Here is a 22,891-nt window from a genome sequence, read left to right on the forward strand (position 1 = left end):
CCGGTAGTCAGACTGGGTCTACATTTGCAGAGTGGTCCTGTGCTGTCCGTCGTGGATGGAGGAAGCCACTCGATGAAGAACCTAACTTGGAGAGCACCGAGCACAAGGCTTGTCACTCAGGAGAGGCCTTGAACTTCATCGAAGGACACACCATTACTGAAAGGCTGAATGATGGTCGCCTGTCAGTTCTAAGTTCACAAGAAGTTATTCGGCAGAGATCTGGGTGCTGAATCCTGTGTTGAGAGGATTTTGGACCGAATATACCTCCATCTGTGGGAAGGTCTGTGGCAGAGACTTTACCAATTTCCGTGCGCCATCTCGGCTGCTAGGCTAGTGAGAGAGGCCTATCTGGGTGCGCAATACCCACTCTGGCTAGAGTGGCGACGAAAGCTGTGTTGCTGAAAGCAGGAGTGTTTCCGGACAGAAGTTGTGCACCTGAACCTATTACCTGTTACCCTTCCACCTTTTCAACTACTTATTTTATTCTTTTACCAAGTTCAGCAAATAAATCAAAGAAAAAAAAGACTAAGGCCCGGATTCACGTAGGAGATACTATGGCGTATCTCCAGATACGCCGTCGTATCTCTGAGTCTGAGCCGTCGTATCTTGGCGTCTGATTCAAAGAATCAGATACGCCAGAATTTCTCTAAGATACGACCAGCGTAAGTCTCCTACGCCGTCGTATTTTAACTGCATATTTACGCTGGCCGCTAGGGGTGTGTACGCTGATTTACGCCTAGAAATATGTAAATCAGCTAGATACGCCTATTCGCCCGGCCGACGCAGTACAGATACGCCGTTTACGTTAGGCTTTTTCCAGCGTAAAGTTACCCCCGCTATATGAGGCATAGATGAGGCGTACCAATGTTAGGTATGGACGTCGGAACAGCGTAAAAATTTTCACGTTTTACGTCGTTTGCGTAAGTCGTTCGCAAATAGGGCTTGTCGTCACTTACGTTCACGTCGAAAGCAGTGGCTTTTTGCGGGTTAATTTAGAGGATGCGCACTGGGATACTTTCACGGACGGCGCATGCGCCGTTCGTAAAAAGCATCATTTACGTGGGGTCACAATAAATTTACATAACACACGCCCACATCTTCTACATTTAAATTAGGCGGGCTTACGCTGGCCTATTTACGCTACGCCGCCGCAACTTTGCTTTGTGAATACAGAACTTGCCTGTCAAAGTTGCGGAGGCGTAATGTAAATAGGATACGTTACGCCCGCACAAAGATGCGCTCTCCTACGTGAATCTGGCCCTAAGTGTGGACATTGAACTTTTTCTCAACTCTCATCTGATACCCTAGACGGCGAGGAAATAGAGGTAACATGCCACCCAAAACAATCCAGCAGCTCCTTCGGGGGTAGTGCTACACGCCTATTGCGTTTTGTTTTTTGTTTTAAACGAAAATATGTACAAGAATACATATCGGCCTAAACTGAGGAAAAAAATGATTTTTGATAAATAATGTGGGATATTTATTATAGCAAAAAATTCAAAGATATTGTGTTTTTTTTTTTTTCAAAATTGATTCTCTTCCCTTTTTGTATAAAAAAAAAGGATGTCAATTTTGTTTGGGGTTTGGGTACAGCATCGCTCGACCGCACAATTGTCAGTTAACCTGCCTAGAGGTTTTCCTGAGTCTGGCTTGGGGTGAATTTTACATACCAAAAGCGGTAACCCCGAGCCAGACTCGGGATCGCATTGCAGGATACAGGGGAAGTTACTTACCTTATCCCTGGATCCTGTGATGTGTCCCCGCTGTGTGTGCAAGTTGTCATCTCGCTCGATTCACACACTGGGGACTGCCGAGTGCCGCCGTGCTCTGTTCTCGAGTGGCGCGAAGCACGGGGGTGGAGTTCGGTGCCAAATTCAAAAAAGTAAAAACACAGTATAGATACAGTATACTGTAATCTTACAGATTACAGTATACTGTATCAAATAATTACACCTACCTTTTGTCCCTATTGGTCTGTCCAGTGTCCTGCATTCAGTTTTATATTATAAAAAATGTTCTTTCTGCCTGGAAACTGGAGATTGTCCATAGCAACCAAAAAAATTTCCATTTTCATCAAAAGTGGTTTTATCATCCCCGGGATGTCTACTAGACTCTTGTTTGGACAGATTTAAGTGAGTTATTCCTACGAATTACAGGCCTACAATATAAAACGCCAAATTTCCATGCCAAACATTGTACCGCTTTCAGCAAAATAAGAAACTGTATGGGGAAACATTTTATTTATTATTTATTTTTATAATATATATATATATATATATATATATACACTTATTTTTTATTGTATAATAATAACAACACTGCTGTGAGGGTGAAGTGTGTCTGTGCCTGTGCTTGGGAGATTCACCCTCTCGTCCCGTCCCGGTGTACTGGTGACTATTGCCTCTGGACACAAGTGACGTAAAAATTCCAACTTTTACATTTGTTCCAGGAAAATAAGGGAAATCTTTTACTGGGGACACTTTTTCCTTTCACTTTTGAGAGATTTTCTTTTCATTTCCTGCTGTGTCTCTGAAACCTCACCAATAAGACAGAGATAGCACAAAATAAACAGACAGGGGTTTTGTCTATTCCCCATTCTATCCAAAACAGAAAAATATGTTGGCTTTGGATACAAGTACAACGATGACCTAGACATTTATAGAGACTGGACGAGAATCTATGTAACTTCAATGGAAATTTTCTTTGTCTGTTTCCTGAAGTTCAGATTTTTTTCTGACCAGCATCCAAAGATTCTCCCAAAATTTGAACAAATTTGAAGACATCATGAAAAGAGTTGTAGAGTGGAACTGGTGCCACCCGTAAACGATTGGGCTCCCGCATATCACACTGTAAAACAAATGACATAAACATTGTATTTCATACATATGTCTTTACATGAGACAAAAATGTGGCATTGCGCATTCTTAGAAAAGCCAGATCACCAGGGAAAAATTGTTTATTCCCCATGATTTACTATAGACAGCAATGCCCCATATTCTATTGACATCTGTCAAGTTAAAAATCAAAATAATAAATTATAGAAAATTGAGTGCCAAATTCCGCATCATGCCATCAATATATCTTAACCCCTTCAAGTTGATCTAATACATTAATGCGGCCTCACTGGCTGGGCTTTTTTCCGTTGGGCCGCATATACAGTACAGACCAAAAGTTTTTTAACAAAAAAGTGTGAAACAACTGAAAATATATTTCATATTCTAGGTTCTTCAAAGTAGCCACCTTTTGCAGCAGACACATCTCTAGAACTGTTAAGAGGAGACTGTGTGAATCAGGCCTTTATGGTAGAATATCTGCTAGGAAACCACTGCTAAAGAAAGGCAACAAGCAGAAGAGATCTTTGTTTCCAACCCCTGTGTCTTTGGGCGACGCAGAAAAGGTGAACGGATGGACTCTACATACCTGGTTCTCACCGTGAAGCATGGAGGAGGAGGTGTGATGGTGTGGGGGTGCTTTGCTGATGACACTGTTGGTGATTTATTAAAAATTGAAGGCATAGTGAACCAGCATGGCTACCACAGCATCTTGCAGCGGCATGCTATTCCATACGGTTTGCGTTTAGTTGGACCATCATTTATTTTTCAACAGGACAATGACCCCAAACACACCTCCAGGCTGTGTAAGGGCTATTTGACCAAGAAGGAGAGTGATGGGGTGCTGCGCCAGGTGACTACCTCTTGAAGCTCATTAAGAGAATGCCAAGAGTGTGCCAAGCAGTAATCAAAGCAAAAGGTGGCTACTTTGAAGAACCTAGAATATGAAATATATTTTCAGTTGTTTCACACTTTTTTGTTATGTATAATTCCACATGTGTTCATTCATAGTTTTGATACCTTCAGTGTGAATCTACAATTTTCATAGTCATGAAAATAAAGAAAACTCTTTGAATGAGAAGGTGTGCCCAAACTTTTGGTCTGTACTGTATGTGTATCTGTCTTTGTGCTGCAAGAGCGCTGGACAGCACGCTCTCATCACAGAGACCAGAGTTTTAGCGGTAGCCCCGAGTCCCATACTGACTATTTTTTTTTTATGTTATTTCCACACACAATACATAGGCCCGGATTCACGTAGAGCCGCGTAAAATTGTGCGGGCGTAATTTCCCAGTGTGCATTGCTCCAAAGTACGCCGCAAGGACGTCATTGTAAATGACGTCCAGCCCCATTCACGGACGACTTACGCAAACGACGCAACTTTTTAAAATTTCAACGCGGGAACGACGGCCATACTTAATATTGGCTGCGCCTCATATAGCAGGGGCAACTTTACGCCGGGAAAAGCCTAATGTAAACATCATAACTTTACTGCGCCGGCCGCGCATACGTTGGGGAATTCGAGTACCTAGCTAATTTGCATACTCGACGCAGAATTCGACGGAAGCGCCACCTAGCGGTCAAAAAAAATGCAGTTAAGATCCGACGGCGTAAGAGACTTACGCCTGTCGGATCTAATGGATATCTATGCGTAACTGATTCTAAGAATCAGACGCATAGATACAACGGCGCAACGCAGAAATACGACGGCGTATCTGGAGATACGCCGTCGTATCTCGGTTGTGAATCTGGGCCATAGTATACAATGTATCTCTCCCCTCCATTCACAGAGAGCGGAGCTCCATCAGAAAAACCCGTTGGAGTTTATTCCGACGGAAAAACCGGTCGTGTGTACGTGGCATTAGAGAACCTGAGGAGGACCACATCATGTAATACAGCTGAAATTATTGTGCTTTATTGTATAAAAGGGTACCCACAATGTGAAAGGATAGCACAAAGTCGGCTGGCATGATGATGTCACAGGTCAGGCCCAACCGATGCGTTTCGTCGCAAACAAGACAAAATCCTTTCTGCAATAAAGCACGCTTGGTGAGGCCTCATCACACCTGCTGACTGCCTAGCGGTGTGACGATACATGCTCAATTCTATCACATTACCAGAGCTGGGTGTGAAGGGGATTACATTTGTAGAAATAAAGTGGAAATAAAATAAATGTTTAGAGACCCTTTAAGACAAGTTACCAGTAAGTTTACTTTGGTAAAGTTTGTAAAAATAAAAGAAAATCTGAATGCCTTTGTTAAAGAAAAAAAAAACCTATTGACATTGTTAATTGTTAACCACATTGGTGACATTGGACAATATGACGTACCGCGACTCCTCTTTTTTCCAGCTCCTCGTAAACAGCTTTTATGGGCAACGAAAAAGTCAGGGAGAGCTGACAACCCCGCTCCTCAATGCGAGAAGGCGTGATTATTTTTGCATAAGGTTTCTCGGGTTCAGCAATGTTTTCACTGTAATAATGTTTAATTAAATACTCCAGATAGCCCGTCAGTAAAACAGACTTCTTTCTTAAGGTCTTCATGCTGGTTTGATTGAAAACCTATATATAAAAGAAAAGACATTTAAATTGTAAATGAGTAAACAACCATCTAAATCACTAAAGTCACAGAAGATAATGCAAAATAACAACTGTCTGTATTGTTTAAAGCTTTATCATGTTAGGTATACATGGGAACCTACACAATGAAAAGGGATATTAGACAATAACCCATTACATAAAAAAAACGGAGCTCACTTGTGCCCAGACTTTCAAAGAACATCCAAACAGAAAAGTTGTCATCACGGTGTTGTAGCTCTTACAATCTTATACAGTGGAACCTTGGATTACAAGCAATCCAAAGTACTCATATAATAATTTGTTCCACATTGACTTCAATGGCATGGAGTACTGCATGCAGGCCAGAGGTGGGGAAGGGGCGCAAGAGAGCCTCGGAAACGGCCGGAAAGCCCAGAGGACAGTTCGGCTGACCTCGGGCCTTTCTGTGCATTTCCAAATGGCGCAGATTGGCGCTGTTCGGCTCCGGCGCCCCCTACCTCAGGCCAAATGCGGTACTGCATGCCGCTTTGGCCTGAATCCTGCTCGTGTTGTGAGACAACACTCGCAAACTGAGTTAGGATTTTTAGAAATACAGTGCTCGTTAGGCGAAACACTCATTAACTGCGTTACTCGCAATCCGAGGTTCCATTGATTACTAATAATTTTTATTCTTGGGATTGCAAATTTTGGACCTGACATCAGGTCAGCGTGGGTTGCGTTAGGGGTGTTTAGAGAGGTGGCCTGGGGGTGGTAAAAACAAGCGGTTAAGCCATGGTTTTTAACCCCCCACACCTGAATTGTAACACAGCCAGACAGGAATGCTTTGCTTCATGGCCACTGCACTTTTAACTCAAGATGCAGAGTTTCATTAGTGGCACTGCCTGTCAAACTTCACCTATTGAGTTCAATGGGGCCACACTACAACTGTGAGGCGATCATTTCGTTCGCAGTTGCATCACTGTCCTGTAATGTAACACTTCCGTTTCTGCAATTTAAAAGTGAAAGTAAAAGAAATCAGGTGCTCAGGCAGCAGTAGCGCCTCTCGAACACCTGTCAGCCTCTGCTATACTGCAGATCACTTTTCAGAGGGTGGTAATCATTACTGCTAATGTTAAAGAAGCCTTAGGGCCCTTTCACACAGGGCGAATCAGTAATGATCGGCTTGGTCCCTTTTCCCTGTGTATACATGACCGGTTTTCCCGACATGTTTTCTCTTGGTCGAGAAAACTGGCCGTGTGTAGGCTCCACCGCAGTGTTTCCCTATGGGAAAACTGCAGAGGAAAAAAACACAGTGATTCGCGACGAGAAAAATTAAAACATGTTCTAAATTTTCTCGTTGTGATTCTCTGCGTTTTTTCTTGTCGGGAAAACTGCTGGAGAGCCTATACACATGACAGTTTTCCTAACGAGAAAACTGATCGTGTATACACGGCTTAAGGCTGGGTTCACGCTGATATTGGGAGCTCATGTCGCATGACGTGTGAAAAACAAGTTTTCCCTATGAAAGCCATCTTAACTGGTCTGACACGAGTTGGTCCGACTTTGAAAATGCTTCCTGTACTACTTTGGTCAAAGTAGGATCCTTGTCCTTACCATCCGACTTTTGAAATCCAACATGGTGATTACAGCAGCAGTAAAAGGAATTTATCTCACACTGGGATTGTTTTGATTGGTCAAAGGACAAATCAGACTATCACAAAGTTGGATCAAAGTAGTATCTTGTTCATTCAAGTTGGATGGATGTAGGACCGGTGTAGGACTGAGGTCGCAGAGCAAAGTAGGATGAAAGTCGTATGACTGTCGTATAGGATCAGTGTGAACCCAGCCTTATGGTCTTATGAAATAACAAAGCATAATATCCCCCATATTCGATTCATCATACACCCGGGAATCCGCATACCACCGGCGCCACTGGGTGTGATGAAAGCTAGCCTCCTTGATGCCTGATCTCTGCTACCCTCTGATATACCTCATCTGATGTGCCTGTTTATCACAACTTTCTGGTGAGTGTATTACTAAGGCCTCGTACACATGATAGGTTAACCAGAGGACAACGGTCTGAAGGACCGTTTTCATTGGTCAAAACCGATCGTGTGTGGGCCCTATAGGTTATTTAACCATAGGTTAAAAAAAAGCCAACTTGCTTTAAAATTAACCTATGGATTGGTAACCGATAGGTCAAAGCCGATCGTTAGTAGGCACGACCATCGGTTGAAAATCCACGCATGCTCAGAATCAAGTCGACGCATCGCATGCTTGGAAGCATTGAACTTCGTTTTTTTCAGCACGTCCTTGTGTTTACGTCACCGCGTTCTGACACGATCGGTTATTTAACCGATGGTGTGTAGGCGTGGCGGACCATCAGTCAGCTTCATCCCTTAACCTAGGACAACGGTCATCAGACTGTTGTCCTCTGGTTAACCTATCGTGTGTACGAGGCTTTACAGAATAAATAGTTTTATACTTATTGCTACACTCAGAATGGCGCTGCTCTTTGTCCTTTACATACGTACAAAAACACTCCTTACACTGAAGATGTACTGTATATTTATTTACAAAATGGTATATATCTGTCTTTTATTGGAAAAAATATATAAAGAGCAAACTGCGAGATCCGTGCATGTTTTTCCTTGCAGCCCTAAAGTACTGTAGGTTCTATTCTGTTGATTGCACCGGGAGCTGGGACCTAGGCAGCGATGGCGAGATCCATTCTGCAGAGGTTCTACAGCAGCAATTAGCAAGTGGCGTGCCAAAAAGGGTAAAAATCGTCCATAAAAAAGAGAATCACTGAGCGCTTAACTCTCATTGTCAGAGGCTCCCCACCGCGGGTTTAATGACAGAGACACATAGCAGCGATGTAGTGACATAAGTTCATAAACTGAAAACCCTGTAGCCTAACTGTGATGAGCTGCAGCTTAAAAAAAATATGATTTTTATAGAGCCTTTTTACAGTGAGGTACTTTGCGCAAATGATCCCCTGGTGAGGAGTTTTCTATCTGTACTTGGATTCCCAGGTCAAATTTGCCTAATTTAGCAGCTAAAATTCATGCAGAAAGCTTTCAGGTTTCAGCTTAACAGCTTCTGTTGTTACAGATGAAGCATTAAGTTGCAATGTAGAAAATTATACAAACAATCAGTGCTCAGGAACAATATAAATGGCTTCTCTCTAAATGCGTTTTAAACGGAGCTTCTAGAGTGGGGAAAGTTAATTTGTTCTGTTGTGTCCTTGGAATTTGTGTTGTGACTCTGTAGAGACATCCGTGTACGGGAACATGCAGCAATGACACCTGCCAACAGGCAGAGAGGGATATTTATGAGTGAGCAGGGCGCCTTTATCTCAACAAAAACCAAGGAAGCATTTAAAGAGAAATACCAAACAAAAAAAAATGGAGAATGAATGAAAACTTTGCTAGCAAGCAATTATGACCATTGGTAAAGGGCATTTTCTTTCCATGTACTTTTTATGGGATATAATTAGGGGTGCAACGGATCAAAAAACTCACGGATCGGATTGATCCTCGGATCAGAGTCACGGATCGGATCATTTTTCTGATCAGCAAAAAAAAAAAAAAGACAAGTCAAATCTTGTTACACCCACTGGAGTTTTAGATTTCACAGTTATTTTCAACACAAAATGGAGCTTATGGGCCAGATTCTCAAAAGAGTTACGCCGGTGTATCTACTGATACACCTGCGTAATTCGAAATTCCCGCCGGCGTATCATTGTTTTGTATTCACAAAACAAGATACGCTGGAATTAGGCTAGGATCGGACTGGTGTGAGTCACTTACACCGTCGGATCATAAATGCAATACAACGCTGACCGCTAGGTGGCGTTTACGTTCAGGTCTCATTTGACTATGCAAATGAGCCTGATACGCCGATTCTCTAACAAATTTGCGTTGCGTACTCGTCGCGTACGTCGTTTCCGTAAGCATAAGGTTACCCCTGCTATATGAGGGGTAACCTTACGCCAGTCCCCCGTATGCTATGTTAAGTATGGCGTCGGGTCCGCGTCGGCTTTTTCCATCGGTTACGTTGTTTTCCTAAGTCGTTCTTGAATACGACTTTACGTCAATGACGCTCATGTCGGCGTCATTGACGTTTTCCGTCGTGAGCTGGAGCATACGCACTGGGCTATTTTTCAGCCTGGCGCATGCGCAGTTCAATCGGCGCGGCGGCGCTCTTAATTTGAATACTAGCTGCCCCCTTTGAATTACGCGGCCATACGCCGGGCCATTTACACTACGCCTCCGCAAATTACGGAGCAAGTGCTTGGAGAATACGGCACTTGCTCCAGTAAGTTGCGGTGGCGTAGTGTAAATGGCTTACACTACGCCAACGCCAATTCTACGAGAATCTGGCCCTATATACTTAACTACTTGCCGACCAGCCACCGCAGTTCTATGGCGGCAGGTCGGCTCCCCTGCGCGAGAGGCCGTGGTATAACTTCGGCTCTCTAATCGGCCACTAGGGGCACGCGCGAGCCCCCAGCTCATCCCTGACTCCTGTGCGTGTGCCCGACGGGCGCGATCGCCGCCGGGCACCCGCGATTGCTCGTTACAGAGCGAGGACCGGGAGCTGTGTGTGTAAACACACTGCTCCCAGTCCTGTCAGGGGAGAAATGCCTGACCATCTGTTCATACAATGTATGAACAGTGATCAGTCATTTCTCCTAGAAAGGCCACCCCCCCTACAGTTAGAACACACCCAGGGAACATACTTAACCCCTTCCCCGCCCCCTCGTGTTAACCCCTTTCCCGCCAGTGGCATTTTTATAGCAATCCAATGCATTTTTATAGCACTGATCGCTATGAAAATGCTAATGGTCCCAAAAATGTGTCAAAAGTGTCCGAAGTGTCCACCATAATGTCGCGGTACCGATCGCGACATCGCCGCCATTACTAGTAAAAAAAAATATTAATAAAAATGCCATAAAACTACCCCCTATTTTGTAAACGCTATAAGTTTTGCGCAAACCAATCAATAAAAGTTTATTGCGATTTTTTTTTTTACGATTTTTTTTAAAATGGCCATTTTATGTACATTCTTGAAGTGCTAGTAAAGGTCATGAAGGTAAAAAATTGGTGTGGTTTGTAAATTTTGGGGGGGTTGGCAACACTGAACCCTACCCATGTGATGTACCTGTCCTGTAGTCTCTTCACTGTGCTACTAGAAGTCAATGATCTTGCAGTTGGGTCATAATGCATCTCAGACCTTAACAATCTTTTGTTTTTCTACAGCAGCATTCTCTATATGGGTGCGGAAGTTTAAGAGGAAAAAAATAAAAATAAGACTTGCCCAGGGATGAGATTTAAAAATAAAACTGTAATGACAGATCCCATGTTGCCATCCTCATAGGTTACTGCAATCTGCTATGCAACAAACAGAAGTTGCTAAGTACGATATCCAAGAAATAATCTTTAAAAGAACTGTCTGGCAAATTAATCACTTGGTATTGACATCCACGGCTCCTCCGGCCACTGGGGGGTGCACATGCGCCGCCGGCGGCGCACACGTGCCCGCTGTGTCACTGAAGTGCCGATGCGCGTGCCTGGTGACCGCGATGTCCGGCAGGTACCCGCGATCGGCCATTACACAGACAAGGACGTGGATCTGTGTTTGGGAGCCACGTCGCACGACCGCGCAATTGTCAGTTAAAGCGACATTTCACCTGTGCAGGAAGGGGGTATATGTGCCCAGTAAACAAGTGGTTAAAGCTATTGATTTATTAGACATTTTTTTTTCTTTATGTGTTTTTTTCAGTATTATTTGACTTCAGTAAAACATTAATACATTACAAAGCACTATGGGCTAACTAAAGAGCAGCTTTTTCTTTCCTTTTTATTACTGAATTGGGGGATGGAGCTATCTGTCGAGGGAGGATGTGGTATTGCTAAGCTACTTAAGGAATTACTTTTTTACAATTTTATTTTCTCTCATTATTTAGAAATTAAAATTACATTGATAGTTTGTAATTATCACTAAAAAACGTATTCACTACTTATGTACTGTACACTTCAAAAAGGCTTCAGGTGATGCATACAGCAGCTACAGTACATACGGTTTGGGCTCAGTCTCTGAGAATTTCCTGGGCAGAGGGCAGACAATTGTAAGAAATTAGGTCACTGAGATTTCAGGACATTTTGAATGCTTCTTTAAAAAACTGGTATTCTGTTGTCTTCATGAAGAAATTTGAATTTGGCTTTGACAGTTATGGAAAATAATGTATGTCTGTAGGCTGAGAGGATTTTTATATATAGCCTGAAATCACAAAATGCTTTGTATGTAAAGTATATCTACTATATTAACTTATATTAACTTTTAAATGCTGCAGTTGTGTATTACATTACCTAAGAATTTATATGCTAGTATAAGAAAACCAATTTAGTTATATGTGTGTGCTCAGATCAAATAAGATACAATTACAATTCCCTTGAGGGGGAGAAAAAAAATCCCATCCAGGTCAATTATATACTGTTGTAATTCTGTTCAGTACATATTGAAATATAGCATTCCAAAACACTTGCTTAAGGGCACTTTCACACTGAGGCGTGGGGGCGTCGGCGGTAAAGCGCCCCTAGTTTTACCGGGGGCTTGTATACACTGCTCCTAAAGCGCCTCTGAGGCCGCGTACACACGGGCAAACATGTACGATGAAACCGGTCCGCCGGACCGTTTTCACCGTACATGTCTGCCCGGGGATTTCTGTACGATGGCTGTACTAACCATCGTACAGAAATCCGCGCGTAAACAATACGCGGGGCGTGTCCGCGGTGTCGCCGCAACGATGACGCGGCGACGTGGGCGGGCCTGCCAGTTAAATGCTTCCACGAATGCGTCGAAGTCATTCGACGCATGCGAGGGATGGCGGGCGCTCGGACATGTACGGTAGGTCTGTACAGACGACCGAACATGTCCGAGCGGGCAGGATTCCAGCGGACTGTTTTAAAACAAGTCCAGGAATATTTGTCCGCTGGGAAAAGGCCCGGCGGGCAAATGTTTGCTGGAATTCTGTCCGCTCGGTCCTACACACGACCGAACATTTCTGCTGAAACTGGCCCGCGGACCAGTTTCAGCAGACATGTTTGGTCGTGTGTACGGGGCCTAAGATGCTGCTTGCAGGACTTTTTTTAAAAGTCCCGCAAGCGCACCGCTCCAGTGTGAAAGCACTCGGACTTTCACATTGGACAGGAGAGGTGCTTTACAGGCGCTATTTTTAGCACTATAGCGCTTGTAACACGCTTCAGTGTGAAACTAGCCAAAAGAACAACACTTAGGCCTCATGCACACTGGACGTTTTTGGACGTTTTTACGCTCTAATGTTGATAAACACTAATAAACGTCGATAAACGCTGATAAAAGATCAAAAACTTTACTCACCAGCGTTTTTTAACGTTTTTGATCCATTGGAAATAATTTTTTTTTCTTCAACAAAAAACGCTAAAAAGCGCTAGCGCTGAAAACGCTAATAAACGCTAAAAAACTTTTTTGAAAAAACATTGAAAAAAAAGCTGAAAAAAGTTGAAAAACTAACTGCAAAGCTACTGGCGTTTTTATAACGTTATTTTAACGTCCAGTGTGCATGAGGCCTTATAGTAAACTTGTACTTTAAATGTTGCCTAACTCCCCACTCCCTTGCTTTGCGCACTGGTGAAAAATCATATTGGAACAGGAAGGGGCCATCCCCAAACTGTTCCCACAAAGTTGAGAGCGTGAAATTGTCCAAAATGTCTTGGTATGCTGACGCCTTAAGATTTCCCTTCACTGGAACTAAGGGGCCAAGCCCAACCCCTGAGCAACAACCTCACACCACAATCCCCCCTCCACCAAATGATTTGGACCAGTGCACAAAGCAAGGTCCATAAACACATGGATGAGCAAGTTTGGGGTGGAGGAACTTGACTGGCCTGCACAGAGCCCTCATCTCAACCCAATAGAACACCTTGGGATGAATTATAGCGGAGACTGTGAGTCAGGCCTTCTTGCCCAACATCAGTGCCTGACCTCACAAATGCGCTTGTCAGGCTAGGAGCAGATAACAGTTCAGGTGTGCTAACTATGTAAACAGTTCAAGAGCAAGAGCATATACCATGAGCAGGTCAGCTGGGACTTGTAGCTCACCGCTGCAGATGAAGGTGGACGTTTAGCTGGTGCTTGTGGTTCACCGCTGCAGATGGATGTTTGCTGGTGTTTGTAGTTCACCGCTGCAGATGGATGTTTGCTGGTGTTTGTAGTTCACCGCTGCAGATGGATGTTTGCTGGTGTTTGTAGTTCACCACTGCAGATAGATGTACTACAGGAGAATCAGGCAAAACGTAGTCTAGGCAAGCTGGGTCATACACAGGTAGATCAGAGTTCCAACGGTACCGAATCAGAAGCGAACAAACAGGGTCAAATGAGCCGGATCATACACAAAATACACAGCAGAATGTCAGGCTGATTCACACAGTGGCAAACAAGGTAACTCTATCACGAGCACTGATTGGATGATGATACAGGTGATTTAAAGGTGAGCTGGCCAATCACTGTTGTTTCCCAGGCAAAGGCTGTGTCAGGTGAGTTGTGCTGGGTCCTAAAGGAATCCTAGTACTGACAGTACCCCCCTTTCTTGAGGGGTTGCTCCTGCACCCCCAGACTTAGTTGGATAACGAAGATGGAACTTCTTCTTTAGGCGGTCAGCATGAAGATCACAAGCTGGGACCCAGGAACGATCCTCTGGGCCGAAACCTTTCCAATGAACGAGATATTGTAAGGAATTGCGTACTCGCCTGGAATCAAGAATAAATGCCACTTCATATTCCTGACTGTCCAACACATCCACAGGTTCTGGTTCATTTACTTGGATGCTGGAATGAACAGGTTTTAACATGAAACATGGAAAACATTTGGAATGTGCATGGACGGAATAAGTTTTAATCTATAGGACACAGGATTAACAATCTCCGAAATTTCATAGGGCCCGATGAATTTTGGGCCAAGTTTTTTGGATGGAACATGCAGGGACAGATTCCTAGACGATAGCCACACTTTGTCACCAACTTCATATCCTGGAGCCTTTGAGCGCCTCTTGTCAGCCGTTTTCTTAAAAGCCTGCACAGAGCGAGAAATAGAACGATTAACATCAGACCAGATTTTGGAGACCTCTGTAGTCAACACAAAGTCTTAGTCCCCCATCCTTCTTCGGGACAAAGAAGCAACCTGCGCCTGCGGGAGAAGTAGAGGGACGGATGAAACCCATAGCTGGGTTTTCCTGGATGTATTCTTGCAAAGCAATATTCTCTGGCTCAGACAGTAGAAAGACTCTCCCTCGAGGAGTTGTAGTGTCAGGCAAGAGGTCAATTGGACAATCATAACTGCGATGGGGAGGTAAAGTGTCAGCAATCCCTTTAGAAAACACATCCTGAAAGTCCTTATAACAAAGCGGAATCTGTTCCATTCCCACTTGACAGGTAGCAAGTCGAACAGGGTGCTGGATGCATTTTTTTTTTACACTGATTGGACCAAGACAGAATATTTCCTGTTCGCCAGTCAATTACGGGATTGTGCTTCTGAAGCCAAGGAAGGCCTAGGATCAAAGGAGTGGATGGAGAGTCAATGACATGACATGAAATCTTCTCCCAGTGCAAGGCCCCCAATTGTAACTGAAAGGGATTGGTGGCCTGAAGCACTAGATTTTGTGAGAGAGGCCGATTATCCACAGAAATCAGGCGGACTGGGCAATCTAGCGCATGATTTTCCAGGGACAAAGAGGCAATCAGAGTCTTATCAATACAATTCTCAGCAGCTCCAGAATCTACCAAGGCCAGCAGTTTATGAGTCCCTGTCCCAAAGTGAATAACAGTGGGTAAAAGTATACGATTGTCCCCCTGGGGAGATTAAAGCAGACCAAAGGTGACCTCCCCATAATCACCTAGGTCCTGGAGTTTCCCGGACATGTAGGGCACGAACGGAGCATATGACCCTTGAGGCCACAATATAAGCAGAGTCCCATGTTACGCCGGCGTGTGTGTTCCTGGGCAGATAACCGGGTGGAGCCTAACGGCATAGGTTCTTCCACTGAACTGGCACTGCAGGTGGAATGATCAGGTGGCAAGGGAGGTATATAGTTCGCCACAGCCGTAGTTTGTTCCCGCCTCCTCTCTCGCTGACGGCGGTCAATTCTAATGGCTAGACACATAGCCTCCTCCAGTGAGGCTGGGTAGGAGAAGTTGACCAGAGCATCCTTAATTGCATCTGAAAGACCTATTCTAAACTGGCTGTGGAGAGCTGCATCATTCCAGCCAGATTCCGGGGCCCACCTGAGAAACTCTGAGCAATACATTTCAGCTGTGGTAGTTCCTTGCTTTAAGTTACACAGGGTTGATTCTGCAGTAGCAGCATGATTTGGATCATCATACAGCAACCTGAGGGCTTCAAAGAAGGCATCTACTGTTAGCAGGGCTGGATGGTTTGGTTCAAGGTTAAAGGCCCAAGCCTGGGGGTCACCCTGTAGCAGAGAGATAATGATTTGAACCCTCTGAGTTTCAGAGCCAGACGAGGATGGCCTTAACTTGAAATATAATTTGTAGCGTTTTTTAAAGTTGCAAAACCCTTTACGGTCACCAGAAAACCGGTCAGGCAAAGGAATTTTTGGTTCAGATAACGTTTTTGTGGCGGTTGTAGTAGGAGATTGCACCTTGGTGAGCTTCTGTGGCCATTTCCTGAACTTGATGGGATAAACGGCAAAGTTCCTTGGCAAACAACTGAGCCTGCTCAGGATCCATGGTAGGTTTCCCTTTTTATGTATGGCTCGTGATAATGTCAGGCTAGGAGCAGATAACAGTTCAGGTGTGCTAACTATGTAAACAGTTCAAGAACAAGAGCACATACCATGAGCAGGTCTGAGATGAGCAGGTCAGCTGGGACTTATAGTTCACCGCTGCAGATGAAGGTGGACGTTTAGCCGGTGCTTGTGGTTCACCGCTGCAGATGGATGTTTGCTGGTGTTTGTAGTTCACCGCTGTAGATGGATGTTTGCTGGTGTTTGTAGTTCACCGCTGCAGATGGATGTACTACAGGAGAATCAGGCAAAGCGTAGTCTAGGCAAGCTGGGTCATACACAGGTAGATCAGAGTTCCATGCTACTCTGTACCCAAACACATTTTTTATCATTTTGTTCCCACAAATAGAGCTTTCTTTTGGTGGTATTTGATCACCTCAGCGTTTTTTTTTGCAAAAAAAAATTAAAAAAGACAGATTTTTTTTAAAAGATTTTCTTTGTTTCTGTTATTTTTTTATAAATCATGTGGTAAAGAGCCTCCGCTGGAGGCTCTTTACCGAGATCGGAGAAGTTATAGCGTCTACAAAAAAGGGGATAGCTTTATGGCATTTTTATTATTATTATTTTTTTTTACTAGTAATGGCGGTGATCAGCGATTTTTAGTGGGACTGCGGCGGAAAGATTAGACACTTTTGACACTTTTTTGGGACCAGTGACATTGTTACAGTGTTAAGAGCTAAAAATATGCATAATATGTATAAATTACACTGTCAGGGAAGGGGTTAACACTAGGGGCGAACAAAGGGTTAAGAGCCGGTTCACACAGGGGCAACACGACTTCCAGCACGATTTTGGGAGGCAACTTGAACACGACTTGAGTATGAATCACAACACGACCCACAACACGACTTGAAGTCGCCTCCAGGAAGGGTAACGCGATGCCAAATTTTAAATAAAAAAACGGCATGGGTTCCCCCTCTGGGAGCATACCAGGCCCTTAGGTCTGGTATGGATTTAAAGGGGAACCCCTACACTGAAAAAATGGCGTGGGGGTACCCCCAAATCCATACCAAACCCTTATCCAAGCACGCAGACCGGCCAGTCAGGAAAGGGGGTGGGGACGGGCGAGCGCCCCCCCCCTCCTGAGCCATTCCAGGCGGCATGCCCTCAACATTGGGGTGTGCTTTGGGGCAGGGGGCGCCCTGTGGCCCCCACCCCAACGCACCTTGTCCCCATGTTGATGGGGACAAGGGCCACTTCCCGACAACCCTGGCCGTTGGTTGTCGGGGGCTGCGGCAGGGGGTTTATCGAAATCTGGGAGCCCCCTTTAATCAACGGGCCCCCATATCCCGGCCCCCCACCCTATGTGAATGAGTATGGGGTACATCGTACCCCTACCCATTCACCTGGTGGTAGAAAAATGTCAATAAAAAAATAGTACACAGGTTTTTAATGTAGTTTATTAGGCAGCTCCGGGGGTCTTCTTCTGACTTCTCCCTTCTGCCGGGCACCACCGCTGTCTTCTTTTAGCTCTTTTATCAGCGGCGGCCCGGTCTTCTCCCTTCTTTGGGGGGTCTTCTTCTGACTTCGGGGGGTCTTCCGACTTCTCTGCTCTCTTCTCCCGCTCTCCGGTTCTTTTTCTCTTCTGCCGGGCACCACCACTGTCTTCTTTCAGCTCTTTCACCAGCGGAGGCCCGATCTTCTGCGTCGCCTTCTTCTCTTCTTCTCCTCTTCGATGTTCACTCGACACTCCCTTCCGCTGTAATGCCGAGTGTGCGGTGCACAGCTATTTTTTATATAGGCCTCTTATGATGTCACAGTCCCAGCATGCCCCCTGCCCCAAAGCACCCCATGTTGAGGGCATGCCGCCTGGAATGGCTCAGGAGGGGGGGCGCTCGCCCGTCCCCACCCCCTTTCCTGACCGGCCGGTCTGCATGCTCAGATAAGGGTTTGGTATGGATTTGGGGGTACCCCCACGCCGTTTTTCGGCATAGGCGATTCTCCTTTAAATCCATACCAGACCTAAGGGCCTGGTATGCTCCTAGAGGGGGAAACCATGCCGGTTTTTTATTTAAAATTTGGCGTGTATTTCCCCTGTGGGAGGTAGTAGCTTGCCTTAGAAAAGGTTCACACTGGGGCGAGTTCCTGTAAAGTTGCCTCACTGTGAACGGGGAATGGAGGCGGCCTATAAAGTTCTCTTCCACTGGTATTGGGTCCCGGCCCGTATAGCCCATTCAAACCTGTCATACAATGACAGATGCTTCAGGGGATGTGGCCAACACGGAGACGAGATCCATATTTGGTGGTCTTGCCCACATTTGGTGGGATTCTGGTACGGCCTCCTCTCAACACTTTTTCATGTACCCTTCCACAAGAATGCTCGGCATGCACTTCTCCACTGCCCTCTCCCAGGCCTTTTCTCATACCAACAAAATATGGCCACCTACCCCTTCATTGCCACAAAAGCTAGCTATTGCCAGTGCTTGGAGGAAGCCCTTTTTGTTGAGTTTGCAGAGGTGAAGAGCATTCTGACTACCTCATGCTGCATGAGAAGATGACCAGTATACTTCATGACTCTAATACTAAGTTCCTCAAAGTGTGGAACCCTTGATGGTCCTATGCTCTTCCCACTCTGCCCCCAGCCAGATTGAGTATTCTGGACCTTGCTAGTATACCATCTAACCTGCAGGCTCCACTCTCTCTTCCCGTCTAAGGCTACATCTCCATTTTCTGTTCTTGTCTTGACCATCTCCTTCTCTCCCCCTGCCTAGCTCTGCATCTCTTTTCTTCCTTCTTTATTCTACTCTGTTTTCACCTTTTCTCCTCCTTCACCCTACCTCACCCTCTGCTTCCCTATCCCTTCCTATTATTCAACCCCCCCTTTTCCCTCCCCTTTCCCCCTCTCCTCCACTATGGGCGACAATACCACCCCTGTTGTCTGACCATGTCTCGAGCACCCATGCCCAGTTACTCATTATCACCTCCGACACTAGTGCTGGATGCTTCTACTATTTGCTTTAAAACAATGGAAATGTGTTTTGTTTATATTCACAATTAATTTGAGGTTTTGTTCTCCTGCTCGGAAAATTCTGCCTTTTTCTCTCCTCAAGCCTGTAATTTGGCTTTGTTTAACTATTGTACCAGAAAAGCATAGCCAAGTGCAATATTCCCCTCGGACACGTACACAAATCTGGCTGTTCAGTAGTGCTGGGTGCTGTAATGAACATAGGCTGGAAACCATGGATGATTAAAGTGCAGAAATATCATTAGCACACCAAGGATTCCTTGAGAGGGTCGCCAGCCTGATGAAGGGGTCCTGTGCGTCTCTAAAACATTGCTGCATATTTATCACGTGACCACGATAATAAAGCTTTGGGCCCTTTTGAGGAATCCTTGGTGTGCTGATGACATTTCTTCACTTTGAAAAGCATAGCTGGAAAGGTAAATTTCAATTTAAAAAGTTCAAATATGTTACAAAATAATTAGCCTAGCATTTATACTGTATAGACTATATCAACTTTAATGGAACACATTTTCCTTTGATTATAATATGCAATGTTTTTCAATACGTATTAATGTCAATGCATGGTGTAATTTCCTAATCCTTACCTCTAAACTTGCATGCAGGGAACAGACCAGTAGAATAGGAGGGTTAGATATACGAAATCCATTAATTCCTTTGCTTAATTCCAGTTCTTGTTTAAAATATGAATAAAATATAGTTATATCATGCAGGTATTATTAAATTCAGCAACAATGTATGATATATCAAAGGTGTTTTCTTTGTTATAGCGCCAGACAATACAAGTCAATATCTAACAGTAAAAATAGACAATTGTACTGTACATGATCATAACATATTTCCTTTGTACAACTAAAGAGGCGTCAACAAAGAAGGGAATAATGCGTCTGACCTATTTTGCTGTAAATAATAATTAGCAAGTGCTGATATTTTTTGCTGAAAAGTTGATTTTGACCTTAGGGATCTACTAAAACTTTTATGAGCAAAGTTAAAGTAAAATTTCTCATGAACCACAAAATTAGGGAACTCTGAAAAGAACCAACAGTACTAATATGAAAGAGAGATAAACTAAAAGGTGACCTCCGGGCATGGGTGTCTGCAGGTAGGGGCAAGGGGGGGCAATCTGGAATCATCAAGAAGGTGTTTGCAGCTGCAGTGTCCGCCGTGGACTTTTTTCTGAGTCTTCCGGCTGCTCTCTGTCCTGACACATCTGACATCCCTCCCTCACCCCCAGCCCGATTATCGAATGAGATGGCTCCGCTTCTTGGGCCTCTGCTTGTAACAGCAGTTGGGATGAGCATTTTGATTTATAGATTCCTGGAAAGTTGGACAGCTATTGCATTGATACATCTGTGTATGTTATAAGAGATAAATCATCTTCTTCACTTTGTATAGGCTGTTTTCATCAAGATCAAAATATGGCCACAACAGATGTATTGCAATATAAAAAGATGTACATTCTTTAGGCTATATGTATATGGCCATGGACTGGTGGTATGCCTGGCCTTAGTAACTTAAATAGGATATGCTACGCCGGCTCAAAAATACGCCGCCCTACGTGAATCCAGCTAAATGTGTGATACCAAAGGAAAGAAAAATGGTTCTGTACATATATATTTTTCTCTTTATTGTGGTCAGAGCTAAAAAACAAAAACATTTTAACCTTTTAGTTGGGCAAATATAAAATACTGTATTGCACATACATATTATGTAGTTTTTTATTCAGTTGTGATGCAATTTGAGAGATCAAATCGCGTGACAAGTTGCAGCCTATTGGAGGCAATGGCACTGTTCCAATCCGTGCGACATCGATGTGGCACCGCAAAATCGATGGGAAAAAAAGGAAAAAAGGAAAAAAAAAATTGTGCTAAAATGACTGTTTACATGGTATAGAGACATAATAGTTAAATGATTCCTTTTAAAAAAGATTGAAAAGCAATTCAATTCAATCATATATTTTACCTTGGTTTCTACTTTTTGTTTCTCTGCTCTTCACGTCCTGCTTCTCTGCACTGTTCATGTGACCATAGTGCTTAGAACTACATTTCCCAGTATCCTTTGCAGTTTAAAAAAATCGGGCATGAGAGCTCTCTCACAGTTTTTGCATAAACCGCCCACTATACCTCCCACTATACCTCCCAACGATGATTATTCAAAGCTTCTAAACACACACACAAAGCCATACATGCTTCTCCCAGTCTTCTTCCCCTTACAGTATATTACACTGACTTTAAGATTTGACATTATTTTTGAGCTTGTCTGCAAGGTTTTCTCCGTTCAGGTGCTGCTTGCAGTAAACTCACAGGGCCGGATTCAGATAGGTTAGCGGATCTTTAGATCCGCGTAACCTATCTGATTTACGATCCGCCGCCGCAAGTTTTTGAGGCGAGTGCTTAATTCAGAAAGCACTTACCTCAAAACTTGCGGCGGCGTATCGTAAATCCCCCGGCGGAATTCAAATTACGCGGCTAGGGGGAGTGTACTATTTAAATCATGTACACATATTCGCCAGCACACCAAGGATCATTGAAACATTTCAATGATCCTTGGTGTGCTGGCGAATATTTGTACATGATTTGCTTTCCGGTTCCCAGTGACTACTATTTAAATCAGGCGCGTCCCAGCGCCGATCCAACAGCGCATGCGCCGTCCGCAAATTTTCCCAGCGTGCATTGCTCCAAATGACGTCGCAAGGACGTCATTGGTTTCGACGTTAACGTAAATTACGTCCGGCCGTATTCGCGAACAACTTACGCAAACGACGTGAAAAATTCGAAACTCGGCGCGGGAACAACGGCCATACTTAACATAGGATACGCCGCACTTACCCCTGCCGAACGCAAACGACTTAAAAAAAAACGCCGGGCGTTCGTTTCTGAATCGGCGTAAATGCTCATTTTCATATTCGACGCGTAAAAGATACGGAAGCGCCACCTAGCGGCCGGCCTGGAATTGCAGCCTAAGATCCGACGGTGTAAGTCACTTACACCTGTCGGATCTTAGGCATATCTATGCGTAACTGATTCTATGAATCAGTCGCATAGATACGACCGGCCGGCCTTAGAGATACGACGGCGTATCAGGAGATACGCTGTTGTATCTCCTATCTGAATCTGGCCCACAGAGTAGTGTGTTCGATATGGAAGTTTTACACTTTGCAAGGGGGCGGGGTTCAGGCAGGGAAGTGGATTCCTAAAACGAAAGAGAGGAGGTGCTGGGGTGTTACAGACACACCCAGTAATTCACACCTCCTTGCTGTTTGGGAAACATGCACAGTGTTCACATGCACAGTTGTAGTCTCCAGGAGGGGGCGAGCACGTTTGTCCACACACCAGGAATCCCCTCGCTCTGCAATGCTTTTCTTACACAGACAACCAGGAAGTAGGGAGAACAGAAAAGCCATACAACAACATCTGTGCTAAAACGAACAATAAGGGCATGAACAGCACTGCACTAAGGTAAAGGAAGCTATTTAGCTAATACATTTTTTTCCTTTACTGACCCTTTAATAACTGTCACAAGGAAGGCACTAGATTTATGATCAGAATAGTGACACTCACTGTTATCCATGCCGAATCTGGATTTGAACTCGTGACCCCACCAGCCAACCAACCTGGAAAGAAGGAGAAATAAAAATCATTATACACAATTACAGCTGCCGCGGAATGAGCTAATTCGCAGCAAACACACACTACTGTATTTAGGAAACAGCTCGCCGGCC

The 22,891-nt window shown here is 44.4% G+C and overlaps 1 protein-coding gene across 1 annotated transcript in view; it reads right to left on the reverse strand.

Moving 5' to 3' along the window:
* Window positions 1-2,270: 2,270 nt before the first annotated feature.
* Window positions 2,271-22,891, reverse strand: part of KYNU (kynureninase) — a 161,279-nt gene continuing 140,658 nt past the window's right edge. The window contains exons 11-14 of the mRNA XM_040358039.1: window positions 22,731-22,783; window positions 19,758-19,843; window positions 5,159-5,389; window positions 2,271-2,847 (exon numbers count right to left, since the gene is read on the reverse strand). Of these exons, the coding sequence (XP_040213973.1) occupies window positions 2,722-2,847; window positions 5,159-5,389; window positions 19,758-19,843; window positions 22,731-22,783 (496 nt within the window). The 3' untranslated portion in view covers window positions 2,271-2,721. The remainder of the gene's footprint in view (window positions 2,848-5,158; window positions 5,390-19,757; window positions 19,844-22,730; window positions 22,784-22,891) is intronic.

The sequence above is a fragment of the Rana temporaria genome, chromosome 6 (assembly GCF_905171775.1).
Source record: "Rana temporaria chromosome 6, aRanTem1.1, whole genome shotgun sequence".
Taxonomy (NCBI): domain Eukaryota; kingdom Metazoa; phylum Chordata; class Amphibia; order Anura; family Ranidae; genus Rana; species Rana temporaria.